At 45.6% G+C, this 17626-nt stretch overlaps 1 protein-coding gene across 1 annotated transcript; it reads left to right on the top strand.

Moving 5' to 3' along the window:
• Window positions 1–13184: 13184 nt before the first annotated feature.
• LOC119647663 lies at window positions 13185–14813 on the top strand. The gene has a single exon (XM_038048738.1). The coding sequence runs from the start codon at window positions 13185–13187 to the stop codon at window positions 14811–14813; it is 1629 nt and encodes a 542-aa protein (XP_037904666.1).
• The last annotated feature ends 2813 nt before the right edge of the window (window positions 14814–17626 follow it).

Below are 17626 nucleotides of genomic sequence, written 5' to 3'. Positions count from 1 at the left end.
ATATAGTAAGCATTTGTATCTGTCTTTGGATTAATCTTATCTATGAAATAAAAGTGTGTTAACAATATGAAAAGAAGTGTTGCTAAGAAGGACACTGATTAAAAGGTTTTGAACAATATTAAAATTTACAGATTAGAATGAGACTAAGGTTCCCATGAAGATGAATACAAAGGTTTGTAACTCTCCAAGTGGTAAGAAGTCACAGGCTTCGAATCCACCCTCAAGTTTTTGATATCAGGTCGTGGCCGAGGTGGCCTAACTAAATTCACTATCCTCCACGGAGAAATCTGTAGAAGACAGGTTCCCCACTTCAATGGATGATCTTAACCCGGTGCCTAAGGCGCGATGAGTCAAAAAGAATAGTACAGCAACTCCCTTAATGAGAGAAACTGAAAACCTGACTACAACCGGCCTGCAGATGACACTGTTGCCTATGAAGAAGAAGAAACGGGGGAGGAAGGGTTGGCAAAAGGAAACTTCGGCCGCAAAGGAGATGAGACTACAGGCTTGCCTGTCAGAACTTCCTTCTCCGCCTCTACCAGGAAAAGCGGAAGAAAAGGAAACTTGTGATGTGGACGCAACTGGTCCAATTCCGGTACGTGGAAATAGATCCATGCAGCCTGGACACCGTGGACTTGAGAGGGCTCCCAGACAACGACAACAGAAGACACTGCAAAAGAAGGTGAAGTTTCTTGGGAATGAGGACATGGTCGTTGCTACACCACAAGAATGGCGAAATCCATAGAAATCGGATGCAAGAAAGCGGAACTTTCGACGGAAACTGAGGACAAACTGGTCACCCCGATGAGATCCACACTGAATGCAACAGACTTTCCAGTTAGCGGGGGTTCACTTTATTAGACGACACTTATGTCTACAAACATAAGACTTAGTCAAATTAACCTGTAGCATGCCAAAGCCTCTTCCTATCTACTGGCGGCAAGGCTGGCATAGTTGCAAGACTGTCCCTTTATATTTCTGGTTCAAGAGCCATTGGTTCGTTTTAATAAAATCTATGATATTGGATTAATCTAAGGGATTAAGATCTTCTTCGTCGAAAGATGCTCGAGACCGAGGGACTGCGCTCTGATGCCAAAATTGTTAGAGACAACCATGCTAAGACAATTCTCTTTCCAGGACCTTGTTGCAATCAACTTACAATACCAGGTTAATGGTAAACGGAGAAACGTCATAGTGCCTCTGTATACTTACGCAATGATTTTTGTGTCCTTCACCGACGCAAGAACTAAGGACTATGGTAGTGTATGCTGAATCAAGTGACCTTGAATCTTAATGGGTCGTGATGCGAACGCTAAGCATATTTGTTGGAGCTATAGCGAATGCAATCTTTGAGGAATGAAACTGTTTGATTTTATCGCTTCAAATGGTCTGATGACCGCGAACGTAGGGGGCGCCCCTTCCTTCCGGAACTCACAGCATGAATATAAGAGGCTCGTAAAACGTTTGAAGAGAGACTCTTTTGAGCATATTGTGGCGAACTAGAAAGTAAAAGGGAAACTTTCAGGCTGTGTAGAGTCCTTAATAAGGAGTCGGCTCGATTGGACTCTCTTAGAAAACCAGATGGTACTTTCACGAACTGCAGAATTGAGTTTATACAAACTCTTTTGGAAGCATACCACTCGGGAGGACAGGTCTCAGAAGTGGGAGGAATAGAACTGGCGGTTTCTGCAAACCTTTCAAGACGAGGGTTTTGCAGGGGGAATTCTCCTGCAAAAGCAATTCTTACCAATGAAAAGCCGATAGCCGCTTTACTATCATTTGAACACTTTAAACCACTTGGCATGGATGGCATCTACCCATCGATGGTAAAGGAGGGTATATAGAGTACTTAGAGCAACTTCCAAGAAATATTTTTCATGGAAGTCTGGCTCTAAGCTACGTGCCTTCCTGTTGGTAGAAGGCTAAGTTGGTCCACATACCTAAGGCAGGGAAAGACAACTATTCAAATCTGGTTGAACATCACATTCGCGAGAAGGCACTAAGGCTGCACCCACTTCACTCTCTCGGAAAGGTGAGCACGCGATAGGGGTGTTCGTGGACATTGCGCGGGCGTTTAACTGTGCACCTTTCCAAAAGTTCTGTGATGCTGCCAGAGGGCATGATGTTGATGAAAAATTAACTAAGTGCTAACGCTATGTTAATGCAGAGATTACTGTGTCCTGAAGTGGGTGTTGATCGTTATTTAAGTATCTTAACGCTGCTCTGATGTCCAGCAAAGGATCGATAGGGAGGCACAGATTCTCTCTGTACACCATCTCCGCAGGGCTGGCCATGAACTCCTCTCATTGGGATGTATTTTCCAAACGGCGCAGCACCCGATAGCCGGTCTAGGTCTGCCTTAATAAGAAACTTCAGATATTCTGGTTTTGCGCCGAGGTTCACCAATAAGATACCCCTAAAAATTATCTGGCGTCTTGACCTACGCCATCGCTCCATCTTAGGCAGGGTCTGCCTCGTCTTTTCTCTCTACCATAGATATTGCCCTTATATACTTTCTGGACCGGATCATCTCGTCCATACGGATTAAGTGACCCGCCCACCGCAGTCTGTTGAGGATTTTACAACCGGATCGTCGTGGTATCACTCACAGATTTCCTCGTTATGTAGGTTACGAAATCGTCTATTCTCATCTAGGGGCCAAAAATTCTTCGGAGGATTCTTCTCTCGAAAGCGGACAAGGGTTCGCAGTTTTTTTCGCTAAGAACCCAAGTCTCCGAGGAATAAATCAGGACTGGCAAGATCATTACCTTGTACAGTAAGAGCTCTGACCCTGTGGTGAGACCTTTCGTGCGAAACAGCTTTAGTAAGCTGAAATAGGCTCTGTTGGCTGCCAATAACCGTGCGCGGATTTCATCGTCATAGCTCTCGTGCTGCCTGCTCGATCTGGATGAAAGTAGAATGTACATTTTGGGTTGTTCTTCCCATGATGTCAATATTATCAGCATAGGTTAGTAGTTGGGTGGACTTGAAGAGGAAGGTGCCTCTCGTATTTACATCTGCATCGCGAATCATTTTCTCCGGGGCCAGGTTGAAGATGATAGCGCATCCCTTATCTTAGACCTTTCTTGATATTCAATAGTCTCGACAGTGATCCTGCTACTTTTACCTGGTGGTTGGTGAAGAGCGGCGCCTACCGCTGTATCTGAGGCATCGACGGTGTTTATCGGGCTGGGGCGCATCTGGCTGAGGAGATGCCAATAACGTTGCACCAACAAGCTGTTGTTTGACATCTCCCGAACACACGGATAGCCTCAGCAGACCGCGGAACCTCGCGAGAGTCTCTGGTTTTTAGCCCAGACAAGTAGGCGTTAAGAATCACTTGGTGACGAGCGGCCTAGAACATGAGACGACAATTGAACTTCGCAGATCCTTCACCGTGGTTGGCAGGGGAAAACTCTTAATCTCTTCAGTCTTGTCTGGGCGAGGTTGGTTTGCTTCTAAAAAATCAGATTATTAGTTTGTAATGTAATATTGACGAAATGTGTGACGCTTTTTTGTTGGTTTATTTCTAAAAATCCGATTATAAGCTTGTAACGTACATAGTATTGACGAACGTGTAGTGTTATACGAATTATGTACAATTCTTCTCAAGTAGGACAAATTTCAAAGATGGCCTTTCTCTCTGGCCGGTGGACGAGACTTAAGTGATTGATTGACACTGTTGACAAATGTCATTCTTGAGATTTGCCCCCAGCCCCTGTTTCTGCAGACACTGAATGCAGCTTAGGTTCGCGCCATCATTGCGCCGCCACAGTTCCCTCAACTGTTCCTCTCCATTTCTTAATGTCATAGCTAAGCACCCGTTTCCGATTCGACAGAAGGGTGCTAGCCGGTGTGGACGCAACCCTGCTCCTTTCTCGGCCAATTCATTCGCTGTCTCATTGCCTTCTAACCCTATGTGACCTGACACCCAGAGTATCCAGACCTTATTGTTATTGTGCGCCGAGCATATCCAATCTCTCATGGCATTTCCATGCTAGTTTAGAGTTCATGTCGTTGAACCTACGTGCATGGATCGTCGCTTGGCTGTCAGCCGGAATATCAATGTTTGGCTCCTTGTAGTTTGGATATTGAAGGAGGTTCGTCTGTCTATGGGGTATATGTGCTGGTGTACACATCGGTTCCAAGTACATTTTCCTTGTACCAGTAACCTTGGTGCTTGCTCCTTCTGCTCGGAGGGATCTGTTCATGTACCAAGTAATCAGTTGTTGGTTGAAGTCGTATGTCACAGCCACGCTCTCCCAGTTTGCCTTGTTACTCCAACGTATTTCAAACTTATTATCGAAGTGAAACCTTGTTATCCTATTATCCCTTGGTATCAATAAATCGGGGTACCGCCTAGAGAGAATATCAATATTCCTTCGATTTAGACAATTCCACGCCTCACTGATAGTCCCGGGCATTCTGTAGGTTGCCCTCCTTGCCTGCATCCGTATGCGCAGATGGAGAGAATCCCATTGGGCATGCCTTCATTGCCCCATTGATACACACGCAAGTTTGTGTAACTCCCTGGCTTATGTGGTGAGTTCAGTTCTTTCTGCTATATTACCGCCCCATAGGTTATCATTGGCAGTACTACTGCAATGTATATCCAGTGCAGCATTTTCGAGGTGCGCCACCATTTTGTCCCTGCTATGGATCTGCAAGTCATCATAGCTTTCTGACAAGTGGTTCCGACATGTGTCTTCCAGAGTAATATTTGGTCGAGAGTAATTTTCAAATAATTAACCTCTACTTCCTGTTTCTGTATTTCTGCACCAGCCACTAATCACCCTTAGTTTAGTTTGGATTCCTTCAAATACATGCAGCTTGAAATAATATCGTCAGGGCAACTCTCGAACTATAGTCCAGTATTTGCTAGCTGGTCCAGGAGTTTATCCACTACCATACTCCCCATAAAAGGGTGATAGTACCCCTCCTTGTAGACAACCTTGAGTAGAATCCATGACAATATAATATGAACCTGTCGGTAACTCTATTTGCCTACTCTCTTACTTTCTGCCCATCGAGAAATCCAGGCTGTTTCCCTTGCGGAGGGCATCTTCTATCTCTGTTTGCAATGTATTACCAAATACTCTATCGATATCTTAAAACACACATAGTGTTATTTCTTTTGTTTCTATGACATCCCGTAATGCATCCGTCAGCTGATGCAGAGAAGTTTCGGTTGACCGTTCCGCCCAGTAAGCGTATTTACACTGCTATAGGGGATTACACAGTAGAACGTCAGTTTTTATATATGTAGTTGTCTATGACCTTCTCCACCGTTTTGAGTACAAACGATGTTAGGCAAATTGGTCTGGAAGGTTTAGTTTGGAAAGAATCCCTTTTAACTACTCCCAAAAAAAGACCGCTTTTGCCAACCTCCATATCATTGGTATATATCCCAGGGCTTCTTCTTCGAGCAAATCAAAGCAGCCGCAGACAGGGCTGCAGCAGGAGTCGCGGCCTTTAGTCGGCTAATGGCGAATGTCGGCGGCCCTATATCAACTAGGAGACGTCTCCTCATGGGAGCAACGCAGTCCGTCCTTCTCTATGGTGCGGAGGTATGGGCTAATGCCCTTGACAAGGAGGTGCATCGTAAACGCCTCGCTCAAGTGCAGAGGCGGGGAGCTTTGCGAGTGGCGTCTGCTTATCGCACTGTCTCCGAACCGGCTGTGATGGTGATTGCGGGAGTGATCCCCGTTGCCCTCCTTGCCAAGGAGCGCAAAGCTATCTATCGCCGTAAGGGCGAAAACTTAAGAGAAGTGGTTGCCCGTGAAGAACGTCAACGCACCCTTAACGAGTGGCAACTTTCTTGGCAAAATGAGCCAAGGGGCAAGTGGACTGCGCGGCTCATCGACAAATTAGACCCGTGGTTGAACAGAAAGCACGGTGAGATTGATTACTTCCTTACCCAACTTCTAAGTGGGCATGGAGGTTTTCAGTCTTACCTGCACAGGGTTGGGAAGGCGCGATCTCCTGACTGTGTGTTCTGCAATAGAGTGGCGGATGACGCTGAACACACCTTTTTCTCTTGCGAGAGGTGGGACGGCCTCCGCCAGCAGCTTTATGCAGACACAGGGGAGCTCTCTCCAGACAACATTGTCAGAGAGATGCTGAAGAGCGCTGGCAGCTGGAATCGTATTGCGCATTATGTTCGGGCTCTTCTTACTACGAAGAAGATTGAACTCGACCGGCAGAGGGATCGGAGGGTAAGGGGTTCCCTGAACTAACAACTCCCTTCCTCCCCTCCCCTCCCGTTGGTGAAAGGAATTCCCTGACTTGAAAGCTCCCAAAGCCGGGAGAGCGGGAGGGCTAGCCCGAAGTAATGTGTCAAACGGTTCCAGGCTAGTTCTCTGATGACAGGGAGGTGTTTAGTTGGTAGTCCGCCAGCGTGCTGTTGCGGGAGTCCAACACTCTGTGCGTAAACGCATTCACCTACCCTACTCCCAAAAAAATCCCAGGCCTATGCTGCCCGTTATCATCCTTGGGTGAGGCTCTAGGATGATTTCTAGACCCCTCTGGAGTAGTGCTAGGAAGCTTCTATCTTTGGCTGGCTGGCTGATTTCAGTGGTTTAAGAGTGTCCACTGCCCACCTTATCGTAGTTTCCGAACTTATCTCTTTTGCCAGTGTCCAGCTCTATTTTCATCCCCTTTTCTTCATTGTTGGAATGTCAGGCAGAATATCTTCACCTTCCGTCGTAGGGTGAGACCACGCAAAATTAGTTCTGAGAAGCAAGTCTACTCTGCCCTCCTCAATGTCGATCAATGTCAAATCTTTCATTTTCAGATTGAGAGAAGATAGTGCCGAGTTTTGGGCTATAGGTTTGTATCGCCTGATTGCTTCAATGGACTGTTCGATTCCTCCACCAAATTCCCTGAAGCTGTCCTGTTTTGCTTCCCTATTCTAGTACCTCTTGTCTAGTGTTAGTCACGAATGTTGGAATATTTCTTTTGTTATATGTATCTAACTTATTGCTAAGAATAAATTCAAGAATGGAATGGGCGTTGGTATCGCCGCTGAGAGGAACTAGCAGCGCTCTCCTTCCACAGTTAGCGACAAACTCCGGTGGGATATGGTCTTCGATAGTTGTCCGTTGCGTGTACTCGGGAAATGTTTTTGGCAGTATGGCTAAAGGAGTGCCCTTGACTGCACAAGCATAGCTAATAGCAAGCTTTCTGACTCCTGCCTTCAGCCCTGACTTATACGGTAGTGGTTATCCCTCCTAGTTTCTGGTTTGGGTTTTTTGGAAGATTCTCCTAATCTGGGCTAATCTCCACTGCTCCTCATTTTCTTGGTCGCGATGTGGATGGCTTAGGTCTGCTCTGAGGCTTCTTAAGGGTGTATTCTGGTTTCAGACCTTGCGTCAGATAACGCAGATGTCATTTAGCATCTGCGCCACTGAGGCCAGTTTCCTTCATCAGGAGTCTTATATTCTGATGCCTGTCCCTGCTTTTAGAACAGTGATCTTTGTTGGTTGTAGTCTTCGCAGTATGCAAATGTTGACCTTGCCTCAGGTGTGCCTCCGCCTGGCTGATACGGTACGGGGCCCGCTTGTTTGGTTTTAGTTTTTTTATATTCCTTAGTGTACTCATTTGATTCCTACGAGAATGGGGGTTACGCGGTCCTCGTAGCACGATAAGGCCAAATTACTCATTGAGGAGACCAGATATTAGTGAGGCATTTTTTTGTAGTAAGGCCACCCCTTACAGGATGTGGCTATCACCCCTCACTAACGGTCTTGGTAGACGAGAAACTTTGCGAAGAGAGGCAGATCACTCTTAGAGAGAGACAGGTTGGCCCCAGGGGAGCTATGTTCCGCGTCAGTCCATCTCGCAGGAAATTGTTTGACCCCCGCAATATTTGGTAGTATTACTCCTTGGATGGATATTGATTATGCTGCCTTTTTCAGGAACTCTTCAAGCTGTCTAAGAAATTACCAATTTCTCGGAATAAAAAATGACCCGTGATTACAATTCGCATGCGATTGTCCCTAAGGAACAGAGAAATGTTTTGAACCATTTTCAATTTCATGGAAAAAGGATGTCTTCTGACCCCTCACTGAAAAAGAAGCCTTTATGAAAAAAATTAAGGAAAATTTTTAATGCAGAATAGAACAGTCAGACAGACAGGTATGCATGGAGGAAAGGATTGAGATTTTCTAATTTCTGTGTGCATAATATACATAATTTTCTTCCGAAATTGAAAGGGAATTAGTGTAGAATTCTTCGTATTCCATCAAATCAAGCGATGAGATATCAATATACAGATAAGAAACACTAATCAGCTAATTCATTACTTGCCTTAAATAAAGGAAAGTACTTGATGACATTGATATTGGTGTCTAATCAAATCAAACTTGGGGCCACACTGAGTAACATAAATTTGTTTCTGATCTGGAAAAATTTCCCGAGGCAATTCGGACGATTGAATTTCATAGTTGGTAAGACAGCAAAGAAAAGAAAAGGGTATTGTGTTATCTGGGAATTAGTAGTAGCAAAAGTTTAGTGCGGTTTGGGGTGATTCACGCAGATTTCTTTGGGACCAACTCTGCTCAAAAATCACATTCAGGTAAATGTAGCAACAGTTAACCAGGAGGGACGAATTTCCTTAACGTTTCTTCTGTATGTCCGCCTGTATGTCCCTTTGTCACACGAGATTTACTCCCAAGCGGCTGGAATAATCATCATGGAATTTAGTGAGAATATGTGATCTGTGAACCATTTCGCGTCCAAGGAGCGGCATTATTTAGTGTAGGGTTTAAGAGAGAAGGGGTTGGTTGTGCTCTCCATATATGCGAAAGGGAGGAGCAAAATTTTTTTTATAGAATATGGCCATGTAGGGTACCAAATGAAAGGACTCAATTAGTACTTTTTGAAAATGTACTTATCTCTTATATTGAATGAACCACAAAGGAGTGTGGACATCATATACAACGATGTACTTAATCTTCGCCTTCCGCAGGAAGCCACGGTGGTGGGCTACGCCCCACGACATAGCGCTGGTTGGCTTGCAGGTTCATTTAAAGCTAACAAACGGAGTTCAGTCTACAGAAGAACAGCCCTAAGGGTGTGCTCGGCATTCAGGACTGTCTCAGATGATGCAGCATTCGTCGTCTCTGGAATGATGCCCATTGACATCTTGGCAGATGAGATGACGAATATATATAATGCGAAGTATATCTCTCCTTTATCTCAGACGAAAAACACCGAAAGGGAGAGATCTCTAAATAGATGGCAAAAGCGTTGAGAACGCTCGGGAAAGGGTCGGTGGACACACAGTCTCATCCCTGCCATCAAGGAGTGGTTTGAGAGACGGCACGGCGAGATTAATTATAATCTTACTCAGTTTCTCACAGGGCATGGAGGATATCGCCAATACCTGTTCAGGTTTAAACTAGATACCTCACCTGATTGTCTAAACTGCGATGGAGCCTCAGAGGACCCAGAGCATGTATTCTTCTACTGTCCAAGGTTTGTGGAGGAAAGCAAGAACCTAGGGGAGACTCTAGCAAAGGTGCTCGTACCAGAGAATCTGGTGCGAAGAATGTTAGCATGTCAGGAAGACTGGGATCCGATCAACTCCATGGTCATATCTATCCAAAGCAAACTGCAAAAAGCAGAGGAGACTAGAAAAGCGCGGTTACCTACACCCCGTAGAGACGAAAGCGGACCGGGCTAAAATGAGCTGACTCCGCCCCGTGGTGTAATACCGCACGATGGTTCCACCGGCTTGGAGGGAGTCGAGGGTGGTTTTAGTGGGTAAGAATCCCACACGCTGGCGTGCCCACGCCAGTGTCTTTTGAAGATTTCTTCCTTCTCCAAACAAAAGAGGAGTGTACTCGAAATGTGTGCACAAAAATTGAACCAAGTAAAGTTCTCAGAACTTATCCAACCGAAAAATCAAAGTAATGCATTGATACAAATCTAGATTTCCAAATACATTCCGTTCAGACATCTACTCAAAAAAAATTAATATTATTTTTCGGGGGTAAGATAGATGAATGCATTTACACACAAAATGTTAGACTCCCGGAACGATATCTCGTCAGACTACCAACTAATCACCTTCCCATCGTTAGAGAGCTAGCCTAGAACCATTCGTCACATTACTTCCGGCTAGTTCTCGAACTCTCCCGCCTTGCTAAGCCTTTAAATCAGGGAATTCCTTTCACCAACCGGAGGGGAGAAGAAGAAGGAAATTGTTAGTTCAAGGAACCCTCCGCCATCCGGCGCCTCTACCGGTCGAGCTCTTTCTTCTTAGCAACTGGAAGAACCTGAACGTAACGGGCAACACAGCTCGATCTGTCAGCACTCCTCAGCATCTCCTCAAGAATGTTATCGTCGTCAACAACTCCATTGCAAAACACACAATCCAGTGATCGTGCCTTTCCAATCTTGTTCTTGCGCATATATATGGGTTGACGCTCTTTAGCAAGAAGGGTAACGGAGATCACTCCCGCGATCACCATCACGGCTGGTTGAAAGACAGTGCCATGCGTAGATGTCACCTGCAAAGCTCCCCGTCCCTGTGCTTTGCCCAAGATGTTTACCTCCTTGCCGCGAGCGTCAGCCTATACCTCTGCACCGTAGACCAGTGCAGACTCCGTTGAACTCATCAGGAGACATCATCTGCGTACCCGACGAGGCACGAGTCTTCTGGCATGTCAATTTCAAAAAGACTATTACAGGTAGAATAAGAATAAGGATAGGAGAATACAACTTTGAGACCGTTGACAATTTCTCCTATCTAGGGTCGAAAATCACAACCGCTAACAGTTACGATGATAAAATCCGCGCACGGTTGTTGTCAGCCAACAGAGCCTATTTCAGCTTACAAAGACTGTTTCGCTCGAAACGTCTCACCATAGGGTCAAAGCTCTTACTGTACAAGACTACGATCTTGCCAGTCCTCATGTATTCCTCGAAAACTTGGGTTCTTAGCAAGAAAAATTGCGAACTATTGGCCGCGTTCGAGAGAAGAATCCTCCGAACAATTTTTGGCCCCCTACGTGAGGATGGACGATTCCGTAGCCTACACAATGATCTGTGAGCGATACCATGACCGTCCGGTAGTGGATAAAATCCGGCTTCGTAAGTTGCGGTGGGCGGGGCACTTAATCCGTATGGCTGAGGATGATCCCACCCGGAAAGTCTATAAGGGCAATATCTATGGTGGAAAAAGAAGACGAGGCAGACCCTGCCTAAGATGGAGCGATGGCGTGGGTCAGGACGCCAGACAGCTTTTAGGGATATCGAATTGGTGGACCTCGGCGCAAAACCGGGATGTCTGGAGTTCCTTATTAAGGCAGGCCTAGACCGGATACCGGTTGTTGCGCCGTTGATGATGATGATCATCATAAATAGCGTCCTAGAGGTCCGGCCATAGAATGGATTCCTGTGCTACCCTCGACGTGACCTCTATCCTCCTCCGACCCTCTAGCGTTTCATAGAGCACGGAGCGGTTTCTCAGGTAGACCCTCAATATCCGCAAGAGATAGATCGGCACGTGGAGAGTGTTGTCTAGTGTGCCTAGAATGTCTTTCCATTTTACATAATTAAAGGCGTTTCTGACGTGCCTCCGCTCGTCGAACGCGATCCATGACCTGCATGACAGCATCAACTGTTGATCTCCCTGCTCTGAAACCCGCATTCATCTCGTCGACCCGATCCTGCCAGCAGCGAACTGTGCTCCTGTTTATTGCGCTGTGGGGTCTCCTTTTGGCTGATTTGTACTCCGTCATTATGGTACATGCCTCGTCCGGGTCGTTGTCTTAACCCGCGGAGCCAGTGACACTCCCTCCGGAGCTCCGCAATTTCCGTCTCCCAATGCATAGACGGTTTGCAGCGTATCGATGCTCTCCTGGGTATGAAGGCTCCACAAGCCGCCGTTATCAGGTTCATATCTAAATTTACGATAGTGTTAGCTGCAGCGCCACCACCCCCAGGGGTACCCCCTTAAGTACGGCCCCATCTGTTCCAAGGGGTTTCGACAAACCCCCCGGTGTTCACTTTCGCAACGTTTCATGGACAGGAAGAGCGCCAAGGTGGCGCACACCGAACGTTTGTGTACACCACTTCGGAGGCAATGTGTTGATGCTCGCTTGCCAGGAAGACTTGCAGAACTCGCCACCCGCGTAACAGCGACACCAGTGACTCCGACGCGAAGATTACGTGCGGAATGCCTCCTTCGCAGACTGGCGCCGGAGCGTTGGGGTGGATCCGGTGTTTGCAGCTACTAATTCGTTTCCATCTAGAGTCGCCCATCCGTGCTCAAGATAGCGTCCTCCATAGCATCAAGCCTACGTCGAAAGTCCGGCATCGTCTTATTCGGCGTAAGAGAGAAACGTTATCCCTAAACACCGAACCCAAAGAAAGCCACCTCCCTGGCCTTGGGTAAGAACCCTAAGGAGGGTGCGGTCCCGAACCCATATAGCAGCGGTACCTGATATGTCAGGGTGCCTTGAAACTGGGCCCTTGCTTCGCTACTGTTCACTGATGAGTAACAAATCAACAACTGCGGCAGTACCTCGTGAGCAGTTCCAATGTTGATCGCGTCCTAGCTCTTTCCAGTTCTGTTTTGAAGATTGGATACTGCCAGGAGCCCGCAGTGTTCGCAACATTCTCAGCAGACGGGCTACGGTCCTGCGTAGGATGCAGCTTTCTTTTTCATTGCAGGTATTTGCTTTATGGCCTGACTGACCACATTTGCGGCATGTTGCCCTTCTGTCGGGTCCCCGACAGATTTAGACGTAACATTTGATCGGAGCGCGACGGATTCGTATCCTATTTGACTGCCAGTATCTGGCAAAAGCGGATGCTCTCAAATATATACATGCATATATTACGTGGAATTAGAATCGAAATGAAATCAGCTTTTCTTTATTTTCAGGATTACATCAGCTGTGAAATATATAGACATCATCCATACAGGCGGATATTGTCAAATAGTAGACGAGGCCTTACTGGCATATACGGCTACACATTGTCACCAGGATCCTATCTCCTTGGACCCTTATCCATATACTATGAGACCCATCACATTTTTAATAATAATTTCCTTTTCCCTAATTTTAATTGAAATTTCTGCCACCACACAGGATTTTCTAAATACTCTGTCACAGGTCAGGGACCAGTTTCGGTTTGATTTATTCGTTACGGTCGCCACATATAACTCTCTCATGTCCGACCGACTACTTCAAGGACTACATCAAAATTTATCAGTTCCAACCATAGACTACTCAAATTTGTGGAATGCACCCGAACACATTAACCCATGTGAGCACGATAATGTGGTTTTGGAAAACTTTACTCGCCATTTTTTATTGATTGCCATAATCGATGGAGTAACAGCAAGGAATGCTCTTCTAGAGAAGATTTTCACATTAACATACCGCAATCGTATGGCTAAGGTGATATTTTTTTTGGCTGAAAATGCAAAAATGACCACGACTGCTGTACGAGGACTTATCCGTAAATGCTCCGACTCGTTTGTTGTAGATGTCGTGTTTTTTCAAAACCAAGATCAACCCTTGATGTTCACTTATCATCCCTTCAATAACCTTCAAATTATCAAATTAGAAAATGTTTCCGATTTTTTCGCGAATCGTTTGATGAACCTCAATAAGCACCCCCTCAAACTTATCAAGTTCAATTCACCACCGAAAACAATACTGCCCCGTGATGGGGAACAAGTTCTGGGATATTTTGGACATTTGATTACATCCTACCTCCAAAAGCGCAATGCAACTGTTGAAATTATACCTAGAGTAGAAGAAGTATCTATATATAAGGAGGTTATCGATTACTTTGCATCGAGGGAACTAGATATGACGTTTGGAGCTATGCCAATGTTTTATCGTAACATTGGAGAAATGTCGTATCCAGTTATATTCGAGAAGTACTGCGTGATGGTTCCAGCTCCTAAAGTTGTCCCAGTTTATCGAAATTTCCTACAACCATTTGAAGATAACGTCTGGATTGCGGTTATTTGTGGAGCAGCTTATATGACTGTTGTGACCTATATCGTCAGTGCTGTCGTCGACGGTAGAAAAGATATATCTGCGGCACTTACCACTTCCATTTGTTTTATCATCGCTAGGGGCGAAATTGGCATTTATTCTAATTTAAACCGCAGACTCCTCATCATATATCTACTCTTTTTCATATTGGGATTCATCCTGTCAAACATGTACTGCGCTTTCCTCACGACATTTTTAACCGCTCCTTCGTATGAACGCGAACTTAAAACGCTCGACGACATAGCTGCCGCGGGTTTGAAGATTGTAGCAGAATGCGCAGAAGTAAGTTACCTATTAAGGCATGATATCTATAAGAAATATCACCCGCTACTAATCGGACTAATGCCCATAGACATTGTGAAAGTGAAAAGAAGTCTGAACAATACAAATCCCGCTTTCAATCCCATTGACAACTTCGAATATTTGGACGACATCCAAAAATATCAAAACGATATTAAATTCAAAATCACAGATATGTGCCCTTACGACGTGTATTATGGTGTTGCTTTTAAAGATGAATCAATCTTAGTTGAGGACTTCAACAGTCACATTTTTCTAGCGCAACAATCAGGACTGTTGGACTATTGGAAAACAAATGCATTCTTTGAAGCGGTACGATCAGGATATCTACATCTGAAAAGAGGAAATAAGGAATTCGGACCAACACAACTAACACTGATACATTTGCAAATTTCTTTTTACGTAGTACTTTCTGGTTGGGCTATTTCAATTTCAGCTTTCTTTGCTGAACATTTATATAATTCTCTTATTAAGTTCAAGCAAAACTAGATATGGTAAGCATTTGTATCTGTCTTTGGATTAATCTTATCTATGAAATAAAAGTGAGTTAACAACATGAAAAGAAGTTTTGCTAAGAAGGACGCTGATTAAAAGGTTTTGAACACATATACAAATTAGAATGAGACTAAGGTTTCCATCAAGATGAATACAACGGTTTGTAACTTTCCAAGTGGTAAGAAGTCACAAACTTCGAATCCACCCTCAACTTTTCGATATCAGGTCGTGGCTGAGGAACGCATTTTGGAGGCCTCACCAAATTCATGCTCCTCCAAGAAGAAATCTGTGGAAGCCTTCATCCGGTGTTAGCCTTAGGGCGCGGTCAGTCAGAAAGAATAGAACAGCAACTCCCTTAATGAGAGTAACTGGAAACCTGAGTACGACCAGCCTGCCGAGGATACTGTTACCTAAATGGGGAGGAAGGAATGGCAGAAGGAAATTTCAGCCGCATAAGAGACGGTACTACAGGCCTGTCAGTACCTCCTCCTGTGCCTGTACCAGGGAAAGCGGAAGAAAGGGAAGCTGGGAATATGGGTGCAGCTCATCTAATTCTAGTATGCGGGAAGAAATCTATGCAGCTCGTACACCGTAAACCTAGGAGGGCTCCAGTCAACGGCAACGGAAGGCATAGCGAAAGAAGACGAAGTTTCTTGGAAATGAGGATATGGTCGTTATTACATCACCAATTGTGGCGATGGCGATGTAGGGGAGCCAATATAGACTCGGATCACTATGTCGTTGGCATGGTGCTCCGAGCTCGAATAACAATACCACCTAGAATCCCCTCTGACAATCAGATGAGAGTGAACATTGAAGCCATCCACAACACAACCCCGCGACACCTATAAGAGGGAAATGGATGCCGCAATAACTGCAGTCAACAGAGGACTTGAACATGAGGCATCACCAAATGATCTTCACAACCACCTGAAGAACGTTATCATGGATACGGCCACAAACATACTTGGCCCCTGTCGCAAAAAGAGTCGGAACAGCTGGTTTGACGATGAATGTAAGCTAGCAACGGAACGGAAGAATGCCGCATACCGAGTATTGTTGCATTCTCAAAGAACGCGGGCACACGCAGAAACGAAATCCGTCGAGCGGAGAAGCGACTTCGCAGACGGAAAAAGGAAGCCTGGGGGAACCAACAAGTCTGTAAACTAGAAAAGTACAGGGAGCAACCGCACCAGGCGCGCAAGTTTTACCAACAAATCAGCAGGATGAAGCCTTATACACCTCGATGCTCATCCTGTCGAGACGAAGAGGGAAATCTGATTTCCAACAGAATGGGCATATTGGAGCGATGGGTTGAGTACTTTGATGAGCTACTGAAGAACCAGAACATCGGCGAGTTGGAAGGCTCGCCAACTGAAGACGACGGACAAATACTGCCACCACCAAGTTTAGGAGAAACAGTCCGTGCAATTCATCGGCCAAAAAATCATAAGTCGCCAGGAGCCGATGGAATTACAGCCGAATTGGTTAAATATAGAGGCGACCAGTTGCACAAAGTGGTTCATCAACTTGTGCTCAAGGTATGGGACAGCGAATCAATGCCTGACGATTGGCCAAAAGGCATTATCTGTCTCATACATAAAAAGGGAGATATCATACAGTGCAGCAATTATAGAGGTATCACGTTGCTGAGTACCATCTATAAGATATTCTCCACTATCTTGCTAGGCCGGATAGCCCCATACGCTCAGAACATCATTGGCCCATACCAAAGAAGCTTCATTCCAGGCAAATCAGCGACAGACCAGATTTTCTCTCTGCGGCAAGCGATGGAAAAACTGTTGGAATATGGACAACAGTTGCACCATCTGTTCATCGACTTTAACGCCGCCTATGATAGCATAGCCAGGGTACAACTGTACACGGCCATAAGAGAATTCGGTATCCCGACGAAATTAATAAGACTGACTAGGCTGACCCTGACCAATGTGCGAGGCCAGATAAAAGCAGCAGGATCACTCTGAAGACCTTTCGATATCAACAACGGTCTACGACAAGGGGATGCCCTATCATGCGTCCTCTTTAACCTGGCCCTTGAGAAAGTGATCCGTGCTGCTGAGGTAAATGCAAGGGGCACGATCCTCTTCAAGTCCACCCAACTACTGGCCTATACTGAGGATATCAACATCCTGGGAAGAACCACCCGAGACGTACAAACTGCCTTCATCCAGATCGAGCAAGCGGCAATTGGGGCGAGATCTTGGGCTGCACATCAATGAAGGCAAGACAAAATATATGGCGGTAACGTCAGCACAGAAGACGAAGACGAATCAACCAACAACATCAAACCGCACTGGTCAAACACGAAGAAGAATAAGGATAGGAGAATACAACTTAGAGACCGTTGACAATTTCTCCTATCTAGGGTCGAAAATCACAACCGATAACAACTACGATGATGAAATCCGCGCACGGTTGTTGTCAGCCTGCAGACCCCATTTCAGCTTACAAAGACAGTTCCGCTCGAAACGTCTCACCATAGGGTCAAAGCTCTTACTGTACAAGACTATGATCTTGCCAGTCCTCACCTAATCCTCGGAAACTTGGGTTCTTAGCAATAAAAATTGCGAACTCTTGGCCGCGTTCGAGAGAAGAATCCTCCGAAGAATTTTAGACCCCCTACATGAGGATGGACGATTCCGTAGCCTACACAATGACGAAACCTATGAGCGATACCATGACCGTCCGGTTGTGGATAAAATCCGGCTCAATTGGTTACGGTGGGCGGGTCACTTAATCCGTATGGATGAGGATGATCCCACCCGGAAAGTCTATAAGGGCAATAT

The sequence above is a fragment of the Hermetia illucens genome, chromosome 2 (assembly GCF_905115235.1).
Source record: "Hermetia illucens chromosome 2, iHerIll2.2.curated.20191125, whole genome shotgun sequence".
Classification (NCBI taxonomy): domain Eukaryota; kingdom Metazoa; phylum Arthropoda; class Insecta; order Diptera; family Stratiomyidae; genus Hermetia; species Hermetia illucens.
The sequence above is the reverse complement of the archived record's forward strand: the minus strand, read 5'-3'. Positions and strand labels throughout refer to the sequence as shown.